Here is a 24,717-nt window from a genome sequence, read left to right as displayed (position 1 = left end):
ATCGCACTCCTTTCAAATTGACCGGAGGTGGAAGCTTCTCAATAACCTCAATTTTTGCTTTGTCCACCTCTATCCCCTTGTGAGAAATCTTATGGCCAAGGACTATGCCTTCCTCCACCATGAAATGACACTTCTCCCAATTCAAAACCAAGTTCTCCTTCTCACACCTTGCCAAACATTTCTCAAGGTTTTCAAGACATGCCTCAAATGAAACACCTCCTATGGAGAAAGCATCCATAAACACTTCCATCTCCTCCTCCAACATATCTCCAAATATACTCATCATGCATCTTTGAATGTTACGGGAGCATTACAAAGGCCAAACGACATTCTCCTATAAGCAAATGTTCCATAGGGACAAATGAAGGTTGTTTTCTCTTGGTCATTCTGGTGGATAGGGATTTGGAAAAATCCCAAATAACCATCAAGAAAACAATAGAGCTTGTGCCTTGTTAGTCTCTCAAGCATTTGATCAATGAAAGGAAGGGGGAAATGATCTTTCTTGGTGGATGTGTTTAGGCGTCTATAGTGTGTGCACATCCTCCATCCCGAGACCATCCTCGTCGACGACGGTCATGCCTCCCTTCTTTGGGACAATATGAATGGGGGAGAACCACCTAAAACTCGAGATAGGAAATATAATTCCCGCATCCAAAAGTTTGGTGATCTCCTTCTTTACTACCTCTCCCATTTGGGGATGTAGCTTTCATTGTCTCTCAATAGAAGCTAGAGCCCCCTCCTCAAGGATTATGTGATGTGTACATAAAACGGGGCTTATACCTTTGAGGTCATCAATGGTATAACCCAAAGAACTTTGGTGCTTTCTCAAAACATCACACAACTCTTGAGCTTGGAGCTCACTCAAAGAATAGCTAACAATAACGGGATAGGTGGAGTTGGGTCCCATGAATTCATACCTAAGGTGTGATGGAAGAGGTTTGATGTAGCCAATTACAACGCTTCTTGTCTAGGAATGCTCATACACATTTGCGCTTCAACATCCTTAAGGCTTCCATTGAGCACATCTTCAGACAAAGCCATCTCCTTGCTAGGAGCACCTATCTTTTCCTTATTCAACAAAACATTCTCAAGAGCATCATTAGAGGTGAGCAATTGCTCATGCATGGAAGACACAACATGATCAAGAGAATCAATCAACATGCAATTTTCTAAAGAAGAACTTGGATACTTCATACTATCATTCAAGTCAAACTCTATCACCTCATCCCCTACTTTGAGTGAAATTTTAGCACTCTTCACATCTATCAAAGCACCCAAAGTAGCAAGGAATAGTCTCCCTAGAATGATAGGAATACTAGCATCTTCATCCATCTCAAGCACCCCAAAATCCACCAGAATAACAAATTTCCCAACCCTTAAAGGGACATCCTCTACCTTACCCTTAGGAAACTTTATTGACCTATCGGCCAATTACAAAGTGATGTTAGTAGGTAAGAGTTCCCCTAGCTCAAGTCTTTGGTACACCGAATGTGGCATAAGGCTAACACTAGCTCCTAGGTCACACAAGGCATTCTCGATTTCCATTTTGTAAATGGCACAAGGGATGGAAAAGTTTCCGAGATCTTTTAGCTTAGGTGGCATCTTATTCATTATGATTGCACTACAACTCTCGGTCAAGTTCACCGTCTCTACAACATGACAAGTCCTCCTACCGCTCAAAATATCTTTGGGGAATTTTGCGTAGTTGGGCATTTGGGTGACAACTTCGGTAAATGGTAGAGAAAGGTGAAGTTGCTTGAGTATGTCAATAAATCTTCCAAATTGTTCATCTAACTTGTGTCTCATAAATTTTTGTGGATAAGGAAGCTTGGGTTTCCCAATTTCTTTCTCCACTCTCACCTAACTAGGCTTCTCAATCTCACCCTCACTAAAAAATGCACCATCTCTCTCATCTTCAACCAAAACCTCTTTTGTGCCCTCCTTGGTCTCACTCTTCCTAGGAAAACTCTCCTCAAGAACCTTACCACTCCTTGTGACAATAGCATTGACCGGTCTCTTGGGATCTAGGCCTTGGGAAGGTAAAGAAGAAGGACTAGCATGGTCTTTTAAAGCATTAGCAAGTTTAGAGATTTGGTTTTCAAGCATCTTATTATGAGTCATCATTTCATTAAATTTCTTGTCACTTACGGCCATGTAAGTGTTCAACAAATTTGTTTGGTTTTCAATGATTTCTTCCAAATTGGTCCTACGACAAAAAGAAGAGGATTGAACATAAGAATTATCATTTTGGGTCTTTGGAGCAAATTTGGGTAGGGGACCCCTTTGAGAGTTATTTTAAAAATTTCCCCTATTTTGATTGTTCCAATTACCTCTACCTTGATTATGGTTACCATAACCATGGTTATGATTACCATAATTTTGGTTTTGATTTTGGATACTATAACCTTGGTTGTTATAGTTACTTCGGGAATTTTGGTTCCCATGGTTCCTATTACCACCACCTTAGTTGTAGTTGTCAAAATTTCCATGCTCGTTGATTCTCAAACCTAGAATCATTATTGTTTGACACATAGTTCACATGCTCATTCACATTTCCATCTTGATCATCACAAACATCCACACATACATGAGGGCAATTAGAAACATCATGATCATACGATCCACAATCATCACAAAACAAGCATCCACTAGGCATGTTACTAGAAGAGGAAGGGGGTTGAGAATTAGAAGACATACCTCTCCCCTTAGATTGGGAGGGAAGTCTTGAAACTTGGTTGGCAGCATTTTCCAACTTCGCCTTGATAGCAAACATCTCCTTCCCCAAGTTCGTCATTTGTGAGGATAGATTGTTGATTACATTTAAATGATCAACCGAGTACACCGAAGAGCTACTCTTGCTAGTTGACTCTCTTTCTCCATCTTGCCAATCTCTATAATACCTCACTACGTCTTCAATCATGTCTACCACTTCCTCTTCCGTTTTGTTCATGATAGGACCTCCGGCTCCTCCATCTAAACATGATTTTCCTTGAGGACTAAGGCCTCCATAGAATATTTGAATAATTTGGTAAGTAGGAATTCCGTGGTGAGGACATTCTCTTTAATACTCTTTGTATCTCTCCCATGCTTCATAGAGGCTCACTAGGCTTTTGCTTGAAACCTTGAATCAAATCTCTAGCCTTCGCCGTTTTCTTTTGTGGATAGAAACGAGATAGAAATTCCTTGGTCACTTCGTCCCACGTCCTTAGAGAATTCGGCGGATAGAAAAAGCTTGAGGCGGATGAATTCTTGGGAAATTCCATTCACCTTAATAGTATTGCAATATTTTTTGAACTCCTTGAGATGATTTAGCAGGCTTTCATGCTTGGCCCCACTAAATTGTCGCCTCTCCATCAAAGTGATCATTGTCGACCTTATTTCAAAATCATTCGCCGGTGTTGTAGGTGGAGCAGTGCCACTCTCAAATCTATATGCACCGGGGATCCCCAATTCTTTCAATGCCACCCTTGGATTTTCTCCCATTCTTGCTTGTTCCTCTTGTTGCGGTTCTTCTTCACTTGAAGTGCTAGGACTCAAAGATCGTCTAACAACCCTTAACCTTGCAATAGTTCTCTCAATTTCAAGATCAAATGGCACTAGTGAACAACCACGTGCTCTATGCATAAAATCTCAAAAGAAATGATTAGTGGCACAGCTATAAGTGTAACCTAAAAGAAAATCTTTTTGTATTTTCAGTTAAGGATGAAATAAACTCAACAAATATAACAAAGCACCAATATCAGTCCCTGGCATCAGCGTTATTTTTGACATAGGGAAAATGTAGGTCGTTATCTAATCTTCCCTAGAGCCAAACTAATTTATAAACACTCGACCAACCTAATACGAGTATATGGTAAGTCAAGGGTGGAACCCAATGAGTAGGTGCAAGCTATAGCCTAGGTCAAGCTACTTCGAAGATTGTAGAAAGATATGGTTGGTAACTAAGGTATCGAGAAGGCTAGATAAATCGAGAAATTTAATATACTAAACACTAGGAATATAGGTTCCACATGCAAGCCCAATGATTATGTTAATTGATGGATCACTCAATCAATTCAAACAGTACAAAGGACAAACAATAGTTGCAACAAAAGGAATCCAAAAGCTATCTCCTATAAGCCAAGCTAAGGTTCACTATGAATGTCTAACTAGGAAAATCACAATCAAATTCAATCAATTAAAGCAATTCTCAAATAGTGGGTTCATGTCATTGAAATTTGCAATGCAATCTAGGTTAATCTTATAGGTTGATCACTCCTAGTCTAATTAATCACATGCACAACTATGTTAACCAATTTAATTGCAACAATTCAATAAATCAAGGGTCATCAACTAGAAAAAATCATCAATCAAGCATGCTTCCCCTTCTCCCTAGCAACTAATCTACTCACTAATCATGGTGAAATTGAGAAACAAAACAAATTCAATCACAATCATACTTATTTCAAGTTTAATCAATAAGAAATTCAATCACTCAACAAATTCTAAAGCAAAGAATGGAATTCAAATCAAACATTCAAGAATTAAAGGAAATTGTAATAAAAGTAAATTCAAAGGAAAGAAATCTCACAAACTTTCATTGATTTGAAGAAGAAATCCAATATCAAGTAGAAATCAAAGATCAAATTCAAGTACAATCAAGTAATCTTAAGCTTCTCTCTCTACTTTCTCTCTCTTCTCATTCTGGAAAATAAGTGTCAAGTACAAAAATAAGTCGTCCCCCCGAAAAAGGAAAAGTCTAAAGCTATAAATAGAAAATCAATAGAAAATCGAGCGAAGGGGAACGGGGGGCCTGGTGCGTGCGCACCCCCAAGTCGCGCGCGTGCACAGCAGGGTCTACGCGCACGCACCACCTATGTTGCGTGCGGCGCACCTTTGCTTGGTGCTCGTGGCCTTGCCTCGTTCGCTTGCTCGATCGATCTCTTCGCTCCCGAGCATTCCTATCATTGGTGCACTTGAGGCGATGCTCGTGAGAAGGGAAGCTCCTTTATCTTCTAGCGCTAATTTTTCTAGGTGTGGATCCAAGGGCTCAAGGAACCCCCCTCCGATACTTAAGTTAGAGTGTTTTTAGAGAGAGAAAGTGTACTTAGAGAGATAGAGACGTATGATCTCTTGTGTGTCTAACCTCTTTTCCGTTGTACTTTACCCTCTATTTATAGACGTATGATCTCCTTTGTAGAAAGTCATACTTGGTCAGCCAGCGGGATGACTCTATTCGGCTGAGGAACCCCTTCGACTATCCTTCCAGCGGTGAGTGCGCATCCCGAGGGCCAGTCTGGGAGCCCGATGATTGCTCAGCAAGAGCTATCCTATACATAAGGAACACTAGAAAGCTAGCAAAGGGAGAGGTTGAACTTCGGGTCGGCAATGGAGCCTGAATTGCGGTCGTATCCGTAGGAACTCTCAGTTTGTCTATGTCCTCCGGGCTAGTTTTGGAACTTGAAAACTGTTATTATGTTCCCAACATTACCAAAAACATCATTTCAATTTCGGCATTGGATGCTAAAGGTCTTGAATTTCGAGTAAAGAATAATGATTGTTCGTTTTATCTCGATAATGTTTTATATGGTACTGCACATTCTGAAAATGGTCTTTATGTGCTTTCATTAGAAAAACAAGTTTATAATGTTAATAATACCACCAAGAAATCTAAGACCATTGAGTCAAATGGGACGTACTTGTGGTATTGTCGTCATGGCCACATTAACATCAACTGCATCAAGAAACTTCTACAGGAAGGTGTTCTTGACTCATTTGATTTACAATCCTTTGAGAATTGCGAAGGATGTTTATTAGGCAAGATGATAAAGCAGCCATTCTCCAAGTTGGGAGAAAGGGCAAGTGACTTGTTTGGTCTAATACACACTAATGTATGTGGACCAATAAGCACAATCACAAAGAACGACCATCGATACTTTATCACCTTCACAGATGACTATAGTAGATATGGATATGTCTACCTTATGTCGCACAAATCTGAATCGTTTGAAAAGTTCAAAGAATTTCAAAGTGAAGTTGAAAATCAGCTTGGCAAGAAAATCAAAGCCCTTCGATCGGATCGAGGTGGTGAATACTTTATCGAAAAATTCGATGACCATCTGAAAGAAAAGGGTATACTTTCAAAATTGACACCTCTAGGAATTCCACAATGGAACGAAGTATCCAAAAGGAGAAATTGAACCTTGCTAGACATGGTACGATAAAAAATGGATCTTAGTGATCTTCCTATACCTTTCTGGGGACACGCATTTCTAACCGCGGCACTAACACTAAACCGTTCTCCATCAAAATCTCTGGAAAAGACTCCATACGAACTATGGACGAAGAAACCTCCAAGGTTGTCTTTTCTCAAGATATGGGGATACGAAGCATGTGTTAAGAAATTAATTTCTGACAAACTTCACCCCAAATCTGACAAAGTTTTTTTTGTGGGCTACCCAAAAGAAACCAAAGGGTATTACTTCTACAACAAATCCTAGAACAAAGTGTTTGTTGCTCATGATGGTGTCTTTTTGGAGAAGGAACACCTTTCCAAAGTCACAAGTCGGAGGAAAATCGAACTCGAAAAAGTTCGAGTGGACGAGCAACAAAATCAAATTGACAGTCAAAATGCTCAAACAGCATCTGTTGACGCTAGTCAAAATGTGCAAAGTCAAACCGACAATGCAAATGCTCAGTCCGTTACCCTATGTAGGTCGTAGAGGCCAAGGTCTCAACCTGATAGGTATCTTAGTGTTGTATTAACCGAGAATCAGGACATCCTGGTAGTGGATGGGGACGAACTAGTAACCTAAAAGTAAGCGATGGAGAGCACTAACTCTGCTAAATGGCAAGAGGCCATGAGATCTGAAATGGATTCCATGTTTGAAAAATCAGGTATGGGACTTGGTTGACTTACCTGAAGGTTACACACCTATCGGATGTAAGTGGATTTTCAAAATAAAAACCGACAAGGATGGAAATGTATTCATTTACATAGCAAGACTGCTAGCAAAAGGTTATAGGCAAATTCATGGTATTGATTATGATGAAACCTTTTCTCCGGCCACAATGCTTAAATCCGTTAGGATCATCCTAGCGATTGCTGCATATTACAATTATCAAAAATGGCAGATGGACGTCAAAACCGCCTTCCTCAATGGAATTTCGGAAGAAATTGTGTATATGTCACAGCCTGAAGGTTTCGTCGACCAAAACAATGCTGGGAAAGTGTGCAAGCTTTAAAAGTCCATTTATGGGCTAAAGCAAACTAGAAGAAGTTGGAATCTGCGATTCAATGAAGCCATCAATAAGTTTGATTTTATCTAGAATCCAAATGAATCTTGTATTTACAAGAAGGTCAGTGGGAGTGACACTACATTCCTAGTCTTCTATGTCGATGATATATTGCTCATTAGAAACAGTATTCTGATGCTAGAGTTTGTAAAGGCCTAGCTTGGAAAATATTTTTCAATGAAAGACTTGGGAGAGGCTCAGTACATATTGGGAATCAAGATCTATAGGGATAAATCTAAGAGGATGATTGGATTGAGCCAGAGTACTTATATTGATAAGGTACTAGCTCGATTCAACATGTAGGAGGCCAAGTGAGGTCACCTACCCATATCACATGGCATAACCCTAAGCAAGAAGCAGTGTCCAAAGACACCTGATGAGCGGGAAAGGATGAATCAGATTCCATATGCTTCGCTTAATTGATCGATCATGTATGACATGATATGTACTAGGCCAGATGTATCATATGCCTTGAGTGCTACGAGCCGATACCAATCAGACCCAGGAGAGGCGCATTAGACTGCGGCCAAGAATATCCTAAAGTACTTGAAAGGCAACAAGGATAAATTCCTGGTAAAAGGTGGCTTAGAAAATTTAGTTGTTGAAGGTTATATCGACGCAAGCTGCTAAACAGACAGAGATGATTTCAAATCATAGTTTGGATACGTGTTCTGTTTAAATGAAGGAGCGTTTAGTTCGAAGAGTTCCAAGCAGAGCATAACTGCAGATTTTACAACCAAACCCGAATACTTGGCAGCTACCGAAGCGGCTAAGGAGGCAGTTTGGATTCGTAAGTTCGTTGGTGAACTTGATGTTGTACCCTCCATCAAGGGTCCAATAGCCTTCTATTGTAACAACAATGGAGCTATTGCTCAGGCTAGAGAGCCAAGGGAACTTCAGAAGGTTAAACATGTCAAGCGGCAATTTCACATGATAAGAGAATGGAAGTCAGAGGGCGAAATCAAAATTTGTAAAGTTGGAACGGATGACAATGTTGCCGATCCACTTACAAAACCTCTATCTCAAGTGAAGCACAACAAGCACGTTGAGGCAATGGGAATCAGGCACGTTGGAGATTGGCTTTGATTTAACTGTTTAGTGTTTTAATTAATTTTTGAACATTTTAATGTAAGACAGTATGATAAACCATTCAAGTTTTGGAGTAATGTGATTTCATGCAATTTTATCACTCTGTTTCTATTTAATTGTGGTATAGAATTGAATATTGAGTCCATTTGATTATGATAATATTCAAAATAGGGTATCAAGACCAGTCTTAGATAAAAAAACACCTATTAAGTGAACATTGAATATTATAATCGAAAATTATCCCTAATCAATGTCATTTAAATGATGAACGATTATTGACCATTTGAGATTAGTGTGTAGTATGATTTATAGCACCGTTTCTTGTGCTTCAAGGACATGTTTGTCATAAATAATTTGCACAGATATTGGTTTAGAACCATACTGGATCGACATATGAGAATACTTTAAGAGATTTAAAAATCGTCATAAGTATACTTCTTATCATGGCTATCGGAACCTCTTTCCTCGACCAAGTGTATTGTGAGTTCTCTTTTTTGAGTACTAGTCCGTTTTGATGTTTGTCAAACCTCTGCCGTACATGGAGATTATAACGGCAACGCTTGGGCGGCTAGGTCCTCTTAGTAAGAGAAGCTGACAGTACAAGACTGGGAATGTCCCCCTACTAACAATAGGGAACATGTCTTTGTTGTTTACAAGGCCTCTCGAAGAACGAGATTGTAAAATGCATGGTCGTGCTCAGATGGATTTTTTCGTAAATCATCTGCTTATTGACAATTAAACTTGAATTTCGAGAAACACTTCTGGACGTTATAAGGATAACGAATAATCTTACCTTATAGTTCATGAAGAGACATTAAGTGACATAGGAAAAAGGCTATACACTAAAAGCGCACTTCTCTAGAGGAAAAGTGGAAGATTGATAGGAATGGTGTCCTTCGAACAAGTGTATTATTCCGATAGAGGGTTCAGAATTATTAGAAAGCTAATTATTCAATGATGTCAAGTGATTGGAATGCCTAGTTGGAGGCCGCTTCTGATCAGTAATATTGATCCATAATTAATATTACAGCTTAATCTTGACTGAACTCTTTGGGTCACACCCAAGAAACTAACGATCCGACACGAAAAATTAATCCGGAAGGAATTAATGAGTTGCTCGAGTAATATGAACTAAGATGTCGGAAATCAAGCTAGGAGCGTCGAATTAATAAAAGACGAAACGGTAAAATCAATAATTAATCCACAATTACCCCTAGCATCGGAATGCCCCGAGCAAACCGAGTGCTATGGGCGTATGGGATAATATGGTGGCTAGCATGCGCATGGCACCAAGCCTAAGCTGGCTGGTGCATGCTGCAGCATGCTAGCGCACCACTGCTAGCATTGTTGCTAGCGCATGGCTAGCAAGCAGTGCTAGCATGCGCACAGCAGCAGCAACAAGCTAGCAGCGCGTTAGCGTGCTAGCAATGCGCGCATAGCAGCAGCAGTTATGGCGCGCGAGCAGCCCACGTGAGTAGCCCATGCGAGCAGCCCAGCTAAGGGCGTAGGTGCCAACTAGGCTACCTTGGCACCTAAGGCTGGGCCCGCCACATGGTGCAGCCCGGTTAGCGCATGTGGCTTGTGGGAGGCGGTTTTGAGGATCTTTGAGGATCAAGGATTTTTGTCCCCCCCCTCTTATGGTCCTCACCTAACCTCTCCTTCTATGATTGCCACTTGTTGATTAATTAGTTGTTTAATATTTTCTTTTATTTTTGAATAAAATGGGAAAATTGATTTTACCAACTCTCCCACATTGATGGGAGAGTGAAATTCTCTCATGACATTCTCTATAAATACCCACCTTGGGAATTGGAGAAAGTCACTTGAGTAAGCACTCAAAAAGGCATCTCCACTTGCAAGAAAACCTTTAAGTTCATTTTTTACTCGGGTAGTGTTTTGGTCCGACTTGGCTAAACTCCATGTAAGAGACCGGTCAGGTCGAGCTGTGGGTGGATACCATAGGAGGTCTCTGCGCTTGCGAGACTTGGCTTTGAAGTAAGAGCTCCTGGTGTAAGCGAAGCACGCGACAAGGGTAAGATCATCTTTTCTCTCTTTCTTGTTATTTATGTCATTTAGTTATATTAATTGTGAATGGGTCTTGGGGTCGGGTTTTCTTCCGCGGTGAGTTAGACTCATCGAAACCCAACAAAATCCATATTCAATCCCAATACATCTTGTTTAGGGTAATTTTACCCATGCCACGTGGGCCAACTAGAAGGCTACACGTGTTAGCCTAGTATTAGCCCTTAAAGGACCAATCCCTGCTTGACATGTTGCGCTCTAAAAGAGCGGGAGAAAAGGCGGCCTTCATGGCCCAAATCTCGAGAAATCCGTAATTTAGCGCCGCCCGTCAGAATTAGGTCAGAGTGACCTAATCAGGGCACATTTGCCAAAGACCCTATAAATAGGGAGATTCCCCCATTTTGAGTGACATCTACAATTTATTTATTATAGCCTACCCTACATTCTCTCACATCAGAGAAAACACATGATCTCGGAATCCGAGAAGATCTTACTTTTACCTTTCCGCACTTTTTACTTTCTCCAACGCGTTCTAACTTGATCGTTGAAGGCGGAGCTCTAACCAACTAGAGTCTCCGTGTTTTGTATGTATAAACCGCGTCGAACCAGTCTTGGTGACGTAACTCTCCCGAGGGAAAAAATCACCCAAAACACATCTCATAAACCAACCCAATTCCTAGCCCATTTTGCTAAGCCATAACTTACTTTCCACTTTTCATGTCCACATCACAAAACCGAGAGAAACTGATTTTACGACCCTATAATTTTGATCCAATGATTATTTGGTTCGTTAGGCCTTTCAATATAAGCTTTCCAACGATATATCATAAGCCCAATTCTGATTTAAAACGAAGGAGATATAAAAAAAACACTAAACTCGACCCAAAACCGACACCTTTTCACTAAAATGGCCATATATTATAATATACAAAATATTTTGACCTGATTCTAATTGGATTGGAAAGTAGACTTGATAAGATTTCCAATAAAATATAATATGGTTTATTTCGAGTTATGGATCAAAAGTTATCATAGTTTTAAAAACGCATAAAAAACTAGATATGTCGCGTCACGACACTCTATACCGTGTCACGGTATTTTTCACCGTGACACGGTGCTTTTCTAGGGTTTTTTCTTCGCAGCGCTTCATTTCTAGGGTTTCGTGCTTCACCCAACGCATTTTCTCTCTAAATACGAACCTAATTTCTCCAATTTTGGGGCACCAGAACTCATTCTCTCTCTCCTTACACCAAAAATCAATCTCTTCTCCCTCTTTAGCCTAAACACTAGCCTCCCTAATCTTCCACCATACATCCCTTAAGCACTCCAAGGAGTCCATACTTAACCCGAGGTTCCGTCCTTAAACCAAGGCATGAAAGGTAGAATTAATTGAGGGTTTGGACCAAATCAACTCTACTATTTACTTAATTTAATTGTTTCAATTTGCTTTATATTTTTATTGAAGTTACTAACAGTTTATTCATGATGTAGAAATTCAAGGAAACATGAAAAGTGAGTAATTAATCACTTAATTACTCTTATTTTTATTTTTGTTGCTAGTATCAAGATTAGGTTTATTTATATTTTATTTAACTAACAATTTATTGTTAAATTGCTTCCAATATTAGTGTTTATTCTATTTTTATTATGATCACCATATTGCATGTTTAAAGGGAATATGTAATAGAATACAACACTTAATAAGATAATTTGGACAACTGGTTTAGGTTCCTTTTTAATCTTGTTATTTAATCAAGTGATCACAATATTTTAGAATTATATGTTGCATTAATATTCAACCAATTTATCATAATAATAGTTTGGAGCGAATTGAATCTTTGTTTGCATGCTTTTGAGATTGCAGGAATCACTTTTCACTATAAGAATCGAGTAGAGGCCAATATGGGCGAATGTGACTCCATGACTCACTTCGTACCATCATCCCCAATCCTCCTTTCGTGGTTCCGAACCATATGGAGTTAGCAATCTCATGGATTATGAATATGGTGTAACCTTCATGGGTCAATCGTTGTTGCCTTTCGTTGTCCCTTAATCGTGGTTGCCTTTAATGATCCGTGAACGGTTTACAAGTTCCTTAAAGACTTATTGGTGGCTCCCTACTTTTCTTGTCCCTAATCGTATATGTCAATTCCCACTTCGTATGAGTGCCAAGCATATTCACACATGCTTAACATAGGCGCACTTCAAACGACGCTTACAGCATGCGAAATCAATCACCTTGATTTTAGAAGGAGGGTATGAAGCTCCAATTATGAGAGAAGAAGTCACCAAAAAGGGAGATGAGGGAGATTGTTGGGCAGATGAAAATGAGTTTGAAAATGAAATGAGTGAGGAGGCAACAGGAAGGTCAAAAATTAGTGATGAGGGTGCCTTAAAGAGAGACAAGGGAGAAGTAAAGAGCCAAGCTCCATTGAGAACATATGAGCCTCGTATACCATTCCCTCGTCGAATGATAGAGAAGAATCTACATGAGAAACTTTCCAAGTTCCTTGATGAAATGAAAGGAATTTAATCAAACATTCCACTTCTTCATGTTTTATCAAAAATGCCTGCATATGCAAAGTTTTAGAAAGATCTTCTTTCTAAAAAGAGTAGGCTTGAGGAGAGCGATTCTATATCTCTTCTAACGAAGACAAGTGCTATTCTTCAAAATGAGCTTCCCGAGAAGTTTGGTGACCCCGGTAGCTTTGCTATATCGGTGAAGGTTGGGGATCTTGAATCAACAAATGCTTTGTGTGACCTTGGGGCTAGTGTTAGCCTTATGCCTCTCTTTATGGTCATAAGGTTGAATCTTGGGGAGATAATCCCCATCGAAATGTCAATCCAACTAGCCGACCGCTCGGTTAGAGTCCCATTGGGAGTCTTAAAAGACATCCTGATTCAAGTGGGAAAAGTTCTTGTCCCATCCGATTTTGTAATCATGGAGATGGATGAGGATTCCAAAATCCCTCTTATATTGGGTAGGAACTTTTTGAAAACCGCGGGTGTTAATTTTTGACATGAAACAAGGGCGGCATACCTTACATGTTGGGGATGAAAGAATCTCTTTCTAGTTTCCGAAAACGTTGAATTGACCCTATGGTTAAACAAGTTTATCGGATTAATGTTTTGGTTAATACTTTGAAAGAAGACATGGAAGAGTCACAAGATTAATTGAATCATGCTCCGGAGGTGAAAAAGCAAGAGAAGGCCAAGAAGAAAAAGAGAAACAAGATCAAGTTAATGGACAAATTGTTTGGTTGCATATCTAGTGATGATAGTAATGTGATTATTTTTCCTAAGGAAAATGGCAAGTGTGTGGGAACAATGAGATGGGTCAAAAAGGTGTGCCTTGACCCTCTCTATCATAGATAGCGCAATGTCGTCAAGCTAGTGACGTTAAAGAAGCGCTTTCCGGAGGCAACCCAAGTATTTGTAGTGGATTAACTAGGAAAAAAAAACACGAAGTGCATGCCTTCCAATAACAACCAACAAGAACAAAGGTACTAAGGAGGTTCAAACTTTAAAGAAGACCCGATCCTTGAGTTAGTCTTCTTTTTCCCCCTTTATTTATGTGCTTTTATTGCTTAACATTGAGGACAATGTATATGATAGTTTAGGGGGGAGTCATTTACATGCCTTCTTGACATGTTGGTTTGTTTTGGTGGTGTTTGTTTTAGTTGTTTCATTTTCCTAATCCAAAGCCCTTGAAATCCAAACTTTCTTCCTTGAAATCCAAACATTTTCCTTTCTAGTAAGTGATGTGAATACTCTAGTGTTAAAAAAATGAAAAACGAAAAAAAACTGTCCATGGATGAAACTCAAATGACGATTCTTATTTGTTTGACTCTTAAGTGATGAATAGTTAGCTTTCTTTTTGTAAAAAAAAAGTGTATGTAAGAGTTGGGGTCATCTAGAAATTTATTAACCTTGATTGCACAAGTGTGTATGAAATAAAAGTCGATGAATGCTCAATTGCACGTCTGGTCTAGGACATTTCTTAATTTACTCGAAGTAGGATATGTTTAAGTTAATTTGCGGTCTTTTTTGCCCTTGATGCGTTTCCCACTCTCCCCGAAGCTAAGCTTTACTAGAGACTTGGTTATGTGTGTAATGTATGAAAGAAGTGTCATAATAAGCCATAATTTATCAATAAAAGAAAGAGCCGCTCACAGTTAAAAGAGGCTAGAGCATTGGAGAAAAAAAAAACAGAAAAATGAATAAAAAAGGAGAATCAAAGAAAAAAAAGCTCTAAAAAAAGCCACACTTTCTCTTTTTATTTATTTAATGTAAAAGTCTCGAAATAGAGTGTAGTTAGGAGATGCTTATGCGCATCTTGGGAGGTGGACTTGTATTTTGCAATTTTGTAACCGAAAGAGAGCTTGTTAAAACCTTGAAATAGTAAGATGTGCTCCAATGAACTAGTATGAAGCCTAAGTAAGTGTCCTTTTTTTAGAAGGTGCAAATTTTGTAACCGAATATTCGGGGATGAAGGTGCAAATCCAACCTAAAAGAGATTGAACCTTCCCTAAATAGGCCTCTACTTTATTCTTCTCATATTCATATGCGCTTTCTAACTAACATACAATCAATACATTAATCCTAAACCTGTTTAATCTATATATGTTGGTTGAATATTAATGCACAAACAAAACTATTATTGGCAATTACTTGAATTTGCCTAAAAAAGAGTATTAATTATCTTATTAAGCGTGATTACAAGTGCAAATTCCCTTTAAACCTACAAAAGAAGGCGTGACCAAGCAATAATAATAAAATATCAAGCAACAATAATAACAACAATCATCATAATCATAATAATCCCAATCTCATGAAAGCATAATAATATTAGCAAGATCCTAGGCATGATACTAACAAGATTAATAACAAATCCTAACATATCACTAAGCAATAAAAATTAAAGCTTTAACCCTAACATGATACTAACATGATAGAAGAAATAGAAAGCAACCTAAACATGATATTAGAAAGCAATAAAAACATCCTAACATAAAACTAGGAATTAATATAATATAAAGAACATGATTTCTAAAGATATAGAGCGATTAAAACAACTTACTTTGTTGGCTCGTACCTCTTTCTAATAACAAAATACACACGTTAGTAACTTCAAGGAAAATATTAAATCAAACAATTAGTTTAAATAATTGAAATACGGATTTGGGATCAAACCCTCAGAAATTATCAACCTTTCACGTCTAGGGCAAAGGCAACTTCGAGCTTGGCTAAGTGTGTCTAGAACTTGTGAATGCGGTATTTTGATTTGGAAAGGGAAGGCTAGAAAGAGGGAGAAAGATTAAGCTTCTACCTTAAGAGAGAGAAGAGAATAGAATTAGATGATTGTTGATGATTGAGCTTGTTGATGATTTAAAAACGGAGAATATCGACCTTATTTATAGAGAAAATAGTCCGAAAACAATAAAAAAGAGTCAGAACTCGAATTGGAATAAAATTGGTTCTGTCGCAGAGCGACAGGGTCCAGCGCGGCGCGACGAGACAATTTTTAGCGGATTTTGTTTTTATCATAACTTTTGATCCAGAAGTCGAAATAAATCATATAATATGTCGTTAGAAAGATCTCGAAGTCTAATTTCTAGAAATATTAAAATCTGATTAAAATATTTTGTAGAATAAAAGATATGGCCGAAATAGTGGAAGGGTGTCATTTTTATATAGAGTTTCGTACTTCTTTCATATCTTTTTCGTTATAGCTTGGAATTAATATTATAATATATCATTGGAAATATAATTTCAAGATCTATCCAACCGTATAACATTTGGATAAAAATTATGAGGCACAAAAATAATATCTTAATGTCTTTGAACATAATTAAATTCTAATAGAATTAGGATTTAAAAAAGGAAAGTTTTATCTAATTTCAAACTCTTTGATCTTATCTTTTCAAAAAGGATAATTAAGATATTTTAGAAAATTATAGAAGTTTATAATTAATCCTAATTTATTTAGGAATGGGATTAAACCTTTGGACCCTCAACATGACCATTAGGTCGTAGGTAAAATCCGGTTTGGGTCCAGTTTAGTATTTTTTCCATAACTTCCTCATTATTCATCGGAATTGGGCTTATAATATATCGTTGGAAAGCTCTTTTTATGGACCCTTATCATGGACCAAAATGAACAGGAATAGACGTTTTTCATAAATAGGGAACAAAAAGGAATATTTTTAAAAACAAAAAGAGATATTTTTGTTAAAACAGAGGCATTCACAATTCTCTTTCACATTTCACCTTGTTCAATAGTCAATGACGTGAAATATATTGATTACTGGGTTTGGTTTTTGGGGAGACACAATTAGTTGTCTATAATGTAGTTAGATAGTTTTGTTGTGGTTTGTGTGAGTTGTGGGTTAAGCTCAATAGAAACCCTCACGAGATAAAAACTTGTCCTTTAGGGTGACATAGAGGTTTAAATTGCTTTTCACCATGTGGATTTATGTATATGTGCATTCTCCTTGTTGCCCGTCCTTGGTTTGATGTTAGCAAGTTATTTTCCATCATGGGTTTGACATGTTTGTTTTGCTTGAGGACGAGCAAAAGCTTAGACTCCTTACCCCATCGCCATTGCTTTAAGACTTGTGTGTTTTTTAAGCCTTTATAGATATTGTGCTTACCTTGTTTTAAATCATCCCCCTCCAAACCAAGAAACCTCCAAAAGACTCCCCATTTCGTCGGTTCCGCTTGTGCCCTCTTTGAAGCATCGGCCGTCACAAGCCCCGACTCCGCACCCGTGGTTGACGAGTGCTTCCTTGAGATACCCTTGGTTCGTGTTGCTGTGTGCTCACGAACCTTTCCCGCTTTAGTCTTGCGTCCTTGTCATCAATAGAAGAGAGCGTGCCGCACGATCCGGTGTCAGATTATTTAAACCGTGACAATTGCTATCCATAGGGGGATTTGATAACTTGTTATTTGATATGAATTTAGGGTGTTTTTAAACCTTGATTACTTGATATATTGGTGTTTTGGTTCACTTTTACTCTATTTTTATGCAATTATTTTGTGTATCTTTTGCTTCAAGAGTTGTTAGTGTTTTTGTTGAGTTTTTAAGGTTAGAGACGACCAATTATAGTCTTGGGATGATAAACCGAGGTTGGAAGCTAGAAGATGATGGAAAGAAGCCAAGGCAAAGGAGCTAAGTCAAGAAGAAAGAGAGATGTGCAGTGGAGAGGCCTCTCCATAGGGTGGCGCGACCTCTCCTAATCAGTGGAGAGGCCTCTCCGAGCCCGACCAGAACTTCCTGCCTCAATTTTGAAAAGTAAAGAAATTAGGAGGAGCGGCCTCTCCTGAGAGGTGTGCGACCTCTCCACTTGGAGAGACCTCTCCAGGTCAGTGGAAATGCCTCTCCACCTAACTAATGTAGCTACTGCCTCCCTTGGCAGATTCAAGGAATTTGGTGAGGAGAGGCCTTTCCAACATAGGGGAGCGGCCTCTCCATCTTTTTGGAGAGCCCTCTCTGCTCTATTACGGAGCATTCTACCCTAACCTTCCTATGTTTAGAGAGGCCTCTCTAAACAATAGAGCGGCCACTCCAGTCCCATGGAGCGGCCTCTCTAGGGCTTGAAGAGGCCGTGCCCAATAGATCCTACAACTTTTCTTTTGCAGAGTTTACTACGTAATTGGGGGATATAAATAATTTTGGGGGGTTCTTTTGGACGGGCATCCAAGTTCCTAAAGTCTTTTCTCTTAGTTTTTAATTTAGAATATCAAAAACTCTCAAATTATTTCTTAGTTCTTAGTTCTTAATCTTAGAAATTTGTATTCAATCATTATAGAAGACAAGTTCATCCCTTGTTGCTCAATTTGAAGCTTCTTAGTAACTATTTCTTACTCTTCTCTTCTATTTCTCTCTACTTAGTTAATTACTTGCTTAATTCTTGTATGTTTAGATTGTTAATTAGATTTACTCTTAGTTTAAACTTGTCTATGATTTGTTTAAAATTTTTAATTGCTTTAATTTCTATGGATTATGAGTAGTCTAATTTCTAGGGTTTGGGTAAAACTCTCAATGTAGTCACAAAGAATTTGTTGCATGTGGTAACTTGGTAATTGTTGGGTGTTAATTAGATGAGCTTAAGTGTTTTCATTGTTAGTTCTTGCATTTAGCTAATGTTAGGACTATTTATCCAAGATTTCTCAACGAAGGATCGAGAGATGAACTTGAGTTAGCTCCCTTATGCTTAATTGACTTGAAATACCATGAGAATATGAATTCCTAGTTTAGAGAATGTTTATGTCATCGTGATTATGCTTTAACACTTGCTTTATGCTTTGTAACTACGAGAGTAGGTTGTATTCATGATTCAAGTAAGCCCTCTAGCTTGAGAAAGTAGTTAGGTGCTTTAGATGACTTCCCTTATATTATTCCCTTAATTTACCTTAATTGTTGCATGCTAATTGTGATTTGTGATGAAGTTGAGTGGTATAACCCAAGCCCTATAATCCTCTTAATATTGTTAATCATCTCTTAGCTTTAGTTGAATAAAGCTAGTAGAAGTTACTCAAAACCAAACAAATTTTGACTTCATTTAGCTTATTTAAACGGTAGTATCCTGGTGGTTGATTCAACGCCTCTCTTGCGTTCGACCCTTTCTTACCCTTGCTATTAGTTAGTGAGACCAAGATAGGATTTATCTTTGGTAGGCTCGACGACGGCCTGTCATCTATCATAAAGAAAAACAAAAAAAGAAAGAAACAAAACAAGACCTAGGGTGCTACATCTTGAATTGTTAACAACTTCTTGATATTGCGTCTTCGAGCTTTGACCATTTCCAACTTAGGTGAAATCCTCTCTAAAAATCTAATCCATCTATATGATTCATGGTTTCATTTATCAAGTCCTTTTAAATTAATGTTCCCACATTATAGACTTTTTGAAATGTGTCTAAACGAAGGTATTCTAAATGACACTTGTATGGTGGAGACATATTGTCTATGAACTTGGGACAAGTTCATGATTCGGAGGTCTTTGTGAAAGAAGAGCAACCTTTAATCGCCAGTTGGAAAAGAAGTTAATAAAGCCTTCTTCTTCCCCTTGCTTGAGTAACTTAATCTCGCGCACGGTAGTTATGAGCTTGATGTTATCTCCATATTAGGCTAAAAACGCTTTTACAATGTCACCCCAAGTGGAAGTTTATTTTTCATCGAGGTTATAAAACCACGATCTAACAGTTAGGTCCAATGATAAAGGAAAAGTACATGCATATAGGATAATGCTCAACCCCTTTCAATGCTATAATTCCAAGAAAGCTCATTAAGTGAGTCCTAGGATTGTTTGTAAACTTAAAGGTTTGGTAAATCCGTAGTCAAGAACTTTTCTAGGAGAGTCTTGCCACTAGGTTGTGGTGAAAGCTCATAATTGAAATACTTAGTCCATGAGCTAGCTCAAAGGACAAGTTTCTTCAAGGCCTCTAGTCTTTCGGGTCTTACTTTTTCTTGCAAAATGTTTTCTTTTTCTTTCTCTGCTTTTATATTAGCCTTTTCTACTTTTTTTTAGCCTTCATTTGGGATTCTTCTTCTCGTAGGGCCTTTAGGTTTTGGAGTTCCTCTCTAAGTTTCTCCAATGCTGCTTTGTCACCCATGATTAGACTAGTATTGGAATGGGGAAAATGATCTAGTAATGTGTATCACGAAAAATTGAGTGTGTTCACTTAAACCTTTTCTGCCAAGCATTTAAAAAATGAACCAAAGTAAAAAATGATCGATTTTTTTAGTCCGTGTAATACGAACTCACTATAAGCAAGTTTGTTGATAAAAATGTTAAAAAAAAAAAAATCACAATCAATCATTAATGGAATGTCATGATTTGTGTTGACTTCAACAAGGTAATCATTTAAAGATTTTACTTGAAGTGAATTGTTTTCGAAAAAGGTAGAAGAGAAAGAAAAGAAAGTTGGATTGAAAATACTCATCAAATTTTTAGAAATATTAATCGACCCAAACATACTCCTTAAAATGATCAATATATTAGAACATAGTTCTTGATAACTTAGATTACAATAGAGATCTTTATTTATTTATTTTTTTTAGATTCTCACATTGCTCATCTTTAAAGGATAACTACTATTTGCTTAAAAAGAATGGTTGCCTCAAAATGTAAAATCCAATAAATAATTAAATCATTTTCTTGGGTTTATCATTTCATTACTCTCTCTTTCTTTTTTTTTGTTGAGAACGATAATAATATTTTGAGTTTCTCTTTTATTTTTCATATGATTTCTTGATTTTTTTTTATTTCTCTTTTTTTGTGAGGCAATTATCCCAAGTAAGGTTTTCAGGATTTTCTTTTTAAACCAGAGAAGAGGTAAATAAATTATACTCTAAAATCAAGGTTGGTTAATTACAACTAAAATATGATGACCACGAAAATAGGCACGTTTAAAAATGGGAATATTAATGACGTCCTATTAAGGGATGCGAACTTCTAATGATGAACCTTATAAGAAGTAATGTCATTAGTTCGATTAAAAAGTATGTAAACAAATCATCATAATAAAAAAACAGTATCGTGCAATTTTCCGTCTTACGCTAAGGTGGAGAGTGCAACTTCAAGAGTAGCACCTGCCACATGGCTTTTTTTTCTTTTTTCTTTTTCTTTTTTTTTTGCGAAAAATGCATAAAGAATGATAAAAGACTTTTTGATTGAAAAAAAGGAAAGAAATAAAAAAGAACGATTAAAAGACATGTTTTTTGGATTTTTTTTTAAAAAAGAACAATTAAAAAAATATTAAAAAAAAAAAAAGAAAAGAAGAACAATAAAAAAAACAACTAATTTAGACAATATTGTTAGCCAAAGATATATTATTAGCACCTACTTAACGATTAACCTTGAAGCAATAATATTGTTTTCTCTGTATAACATTTCTCGTAATGAATCAAAGTCAACGTTGAACAATGGGCGCGCGCAAGACGTACACAGAGTTGCAATGATAAGTCGCGCACAACTTCTGGACTTGCGCTTGGAGGGTGCGCGCAACTTTGATAATTGCGCACGCCACCTAGTAGGTTCGATCAACATTTAGTTGTTTTTTTTTTTTTTTTTTTTTTTTTTTTTTTTTTTTTTGTCCAACCACAATGTTTTTACGAAATTTTTTTTAATATCTCTAGATAACAAGTTGGAATTAATGAGGAGTTGATTGGTAAGGAAGTTGAAGCAAGGTTGTTTTATGCTGAAACTCACAAGGCTAGATATCAGTTCCTAAAGCAGAAAGCTAAGTCTCATTGGCTTAAGGGAGGTGATTTGAATTCTGCTTACTTTCATACTGTAATTTGAAAGAGAAGAATCAAGAATAATGTTTTTTTTTCTTTAATTGTTGATAATGGTAGTGTAATTACTGATCCTGACATTATTTATGAAGCCTCTTTGAGCTACTATAAAGGTTTTCTAGGTTCTGTTGACAATGTAACTAGCAGGGTCCATGCTTTTGTGGTTGAGGAAGGGCCTGTGTTGAGCTTAGAGCAAGGGCTGAATATTTGTAGGAATTTTTCTGAGGCTGATGTCAAGCAAGCCGTTTAGAGTATTGATGAAGATAAAGCTCCTGGGCCTGATGGCTTCTCTAGCAAGCTCTTCAAAGAGTCCTAGGATCTGATTGGAGGGGACATAGTGAAAGTTGTGCTAGACTTCTTTGAGAGTGGGAAAATGTTAAAGAAGATTAATGCCACTACTCTGACCCTGGTTCCTAATGTCATTTATAAGGTCATTTCTAAGATGATTTGTGAAAGAATGAAGGAGATGCTGCCAAGGAGCTTTTGTTGTAGGGAGATCCATCCTTGAAAATATCCTAGTTTGTAAGGATATGTTCAAGGGGTATAAGGATAAGAGTTAGGAGCCTAGATGCACTATTAAAGTTAACCTGAGGAAGGCTTATGATTCAGTTGATTAGGGGTTTATCAAAGCTATGTTGGAAGATCTAGGATTTCCTAAGAAGTTTGTGACTTGGGCGATGCTTTGTGTGAGTACCCCTTTCTTTTCACTTATGATAAATGGAGGCCTCCATGAGTTCTTTTAGGGTAAAAAAGGAATTAGACAGGGTGACCCTATGTCACCTCTCCTGTTTGTGATAGTTATGGGGTATTTAACTAGGATGTTTAAAAATATTAGCAGGAGAAAGGATTTTAAATTTCATCAGAGGTGCAGCAAGTTGTCCCTTAATCATCATATCTTTACAGATGATTTGATGCTTTTTGCTCATGGTGACAAGAAATCTGTAGGTTTACTTGTTAAAGTCCTCAAAGCTTTTAAAAAGAGAGTTGGACTGTAGGCTAATTCTGACAAAACTACAATTTATTTTGGTGGTGTTAAGGAGAGAATCAAGCAAGAGATTTTGGCTGAGACTGGGCTTATGGCTGGCACTACTCCCTTTAGGTATCTTGGGATACCTTTGGATACTCAGAGATTGAAGAATTCTGATTATGATGTGTTGGTGGATAAGATGCTTGCTAAGCTTCACTGCTGGAGTAGTAGACATCTATCTTATGCTGCTAAAGTTACTCTAATTAACTCAGTTTTAATGAGCTTGCATACTTATTGCGCTCAATGCTTGCTCCTGCCTAAGAATGTCATGAACAAGATTGTGCAGTTTGTGTAGAGCCTTCCTTTGGAGTGGAAATAATGTCCTTTTAAAGGCTCCCCTTGTGGCATGGGATTGGATCTGTAGGCCTAAAGTTGCTGGTAGGCTGGGAATCATGGATTGTCTAGCCTGGAATAAAGCTGCTTTACGGAGCCATATGTTGAAGTTGCTAAGAAATCTAATTTTCTTTGGGTGAAGTGGATCCATACTGTGTATAAAAATGAGAAGAACTGGTGGGATTATAAGCCTACTAAACATACTGGGTGGGGCTGGAGAATGATCTGGTGCAAAGGATGAACTAAAATTAGGCTTTACTTAGAAGAATTGGATAGCTAGTAACTATAGAATTTCCTACTGTTATACTGGGCTGTATGGGAGCATGGATAAGGTAGATTGGAGCAGCTGGATTTGGAATAGATATAATGTGCCTAAGCATTATTTTATTGCTTGGCTTGCTATTTTGGGGAAGCTGAGAATAAGAGATAAGCTTTTTCAGTTTGATGTCAGTGACAGTGATGGCTGTCTGATGTGTGATACTCAGGCTGAAACTCATGAGCATTTGTTCTTCAACTGTTAGTGTAGCAGAACTTGCATGGAAGATCTCTACACTTGGTTAGGTTTACTCAGAATCAGAATCAGGTTGGGTTGAGTAGTATTTGGAAGAGTTAGAAAAGGAAGGGTAAAAATCAGATCCGGAAAAGAGTGCTTTTGACAGTCTTAACTTCTTTAGTTTATCATGTTTGGCAAGCTAGGAAAAATGTTTTGTGGAACAAAGCCATTATAATTACTAGAATTCTTTGTAAGGATGTAAAGAGAGAAGCAATTGGTAGAATTCAGCAGCTGATTAATCACAAATGGAAGCCTGAGGATTGCAGATGGCTTTACCAACTAAAGAATGGATCTGAAGTGGCAGTAATTAGAGTCTTGTTCTTTTTTTTAGCTTGTTTTTTTGGTTTGTTTAAGTGGCTTATATTAGGTCTTGTTCTAATCTAGATTTCTTTTTCTAGGGAGAACTAGTTCCAATTGGTTCTCTTCCCTTAGCTGGTAGCCTTCCTAGAAGGTGATAAGCATGGGATTAAGCCTAGGTGATTGTATGGCCCTTTAAGGTCTTGTGTAATGTGGGTCTTAGCTTGCTGTGCAGGCTTGTATAGTTGTATATTTGTACAGTTTTTGATTAATATAATTCTTACAAAAAAAATTGGAATAGATCCAACCTCTTTTTTTCAAATATCTGACATGTTAATGTTGTTCAAGATGACAAAATAAACACTTCGATGAAAAAATCGCTCACAACTATTTTACAAACTTCAACTTATGGCGAAATTACTTTTCGGGTTAGGTCTATTTGAAAATAGGTGCTTAGAATCCGAACTAATTTTTTTTTGCATTTCTAACAAGCTAATGTTGTTCAAAATAAAATAAAAAAAAAACACTTTTGGCGAAAAAATGACTCATAATTGTTTTCCGAGCTCCGACTTAAGGCCAAATTACTTTTCGGCTTAGGTCCATACCAAAATAGGCGTAGAATCCGACCTCTGGTTTTTTCATTTCTGACATGCTAATGTTGTTCAGAATGACAAAATAAACACTCTAGGAAAAAAAATTGCTTAGAAATGTTTTCCGAGCTCCTATTTACGGCCAAATTACTTTTCGGCTTAAGTCTATAAGAAAATCAGCGTAGATCCGAACTCTTTTTTTCAAATTTCTGACATGCTAATGTTGTTCA

The 24,717-nt window shown here is 37.6% G+C and overlaps 1 protein-coding gene and 1 non-coding gene across 2 annotated transcripts; both read left to right on the top strand.

The window, feature by feature from the left end:
- The first annotated feature begins 3,038 nt into the window (after positions 1–3,038).
- LOC145590271 (small nucleolar RNA R71) lies at positions 3,039–3,142 on the top strand. Its single transcript, XR_014101908.1, has one exon. It is a non-coding gene; the product is annotated as a small nucleolar RNA R71 (small nucleolar RNA).
- A 19,345-nt stretch (positions 3,143–22,487) lies between these two features.
- LOC145588721 (uncharacterized) lies at positions 22,488–23,009 on the top strand. The gene is made up of 2 exons (XM_081645331.1): positions 22,488–22,628; positions 22,725–23,009. The coding sequence occupies exons 1-2, from the start codon at positions 22,488–22,490 to the stop codon at positions 23,007–23,009; spliced, it is 426 nt and encodes a 141-aa protein (XP_081501457.1).
- The last annotated feature ends 1,708 nt before the right edge of the window (positions 23,010–24,717 follow it).

Source organism: Chenopodium album, chromosome 17 (assembly GCF_948465745.1).
Source record: "Chenopodium album chromosome 17, dcCheAlbu1.1, whole genome shotgun sequence".
Classification (NCBI taxonomy): Eukaryota; Viridiplantae; Streptophyta; class Magnoliopsida; order Caryophyllales; family Amaranthaceae; genus Chenopodium; species Chenopodium album.
This window is presented reverse-complemented; position numbering and strand designations above follow the sequence as displayed.

What these genes read in the sequence shown, in the direction of transcription:
- LOC145588721 (XM_081645331.1), top strand. Translation starts at nt 22,488, where the DNA reads ATGGGGTATTTAACTAGGATGTTTAAAAATATTAGCAGGAGAAAGGAT. An exon ending in CTCATGGTGACAAGAAATCT is followed by an intron (nt 22,629 to 22,724) that starts GTAGGTTTACTT and finishes GGTGGTGTTAAG; the next exon opens with GAGAGAATCAAGCAAGAGAT.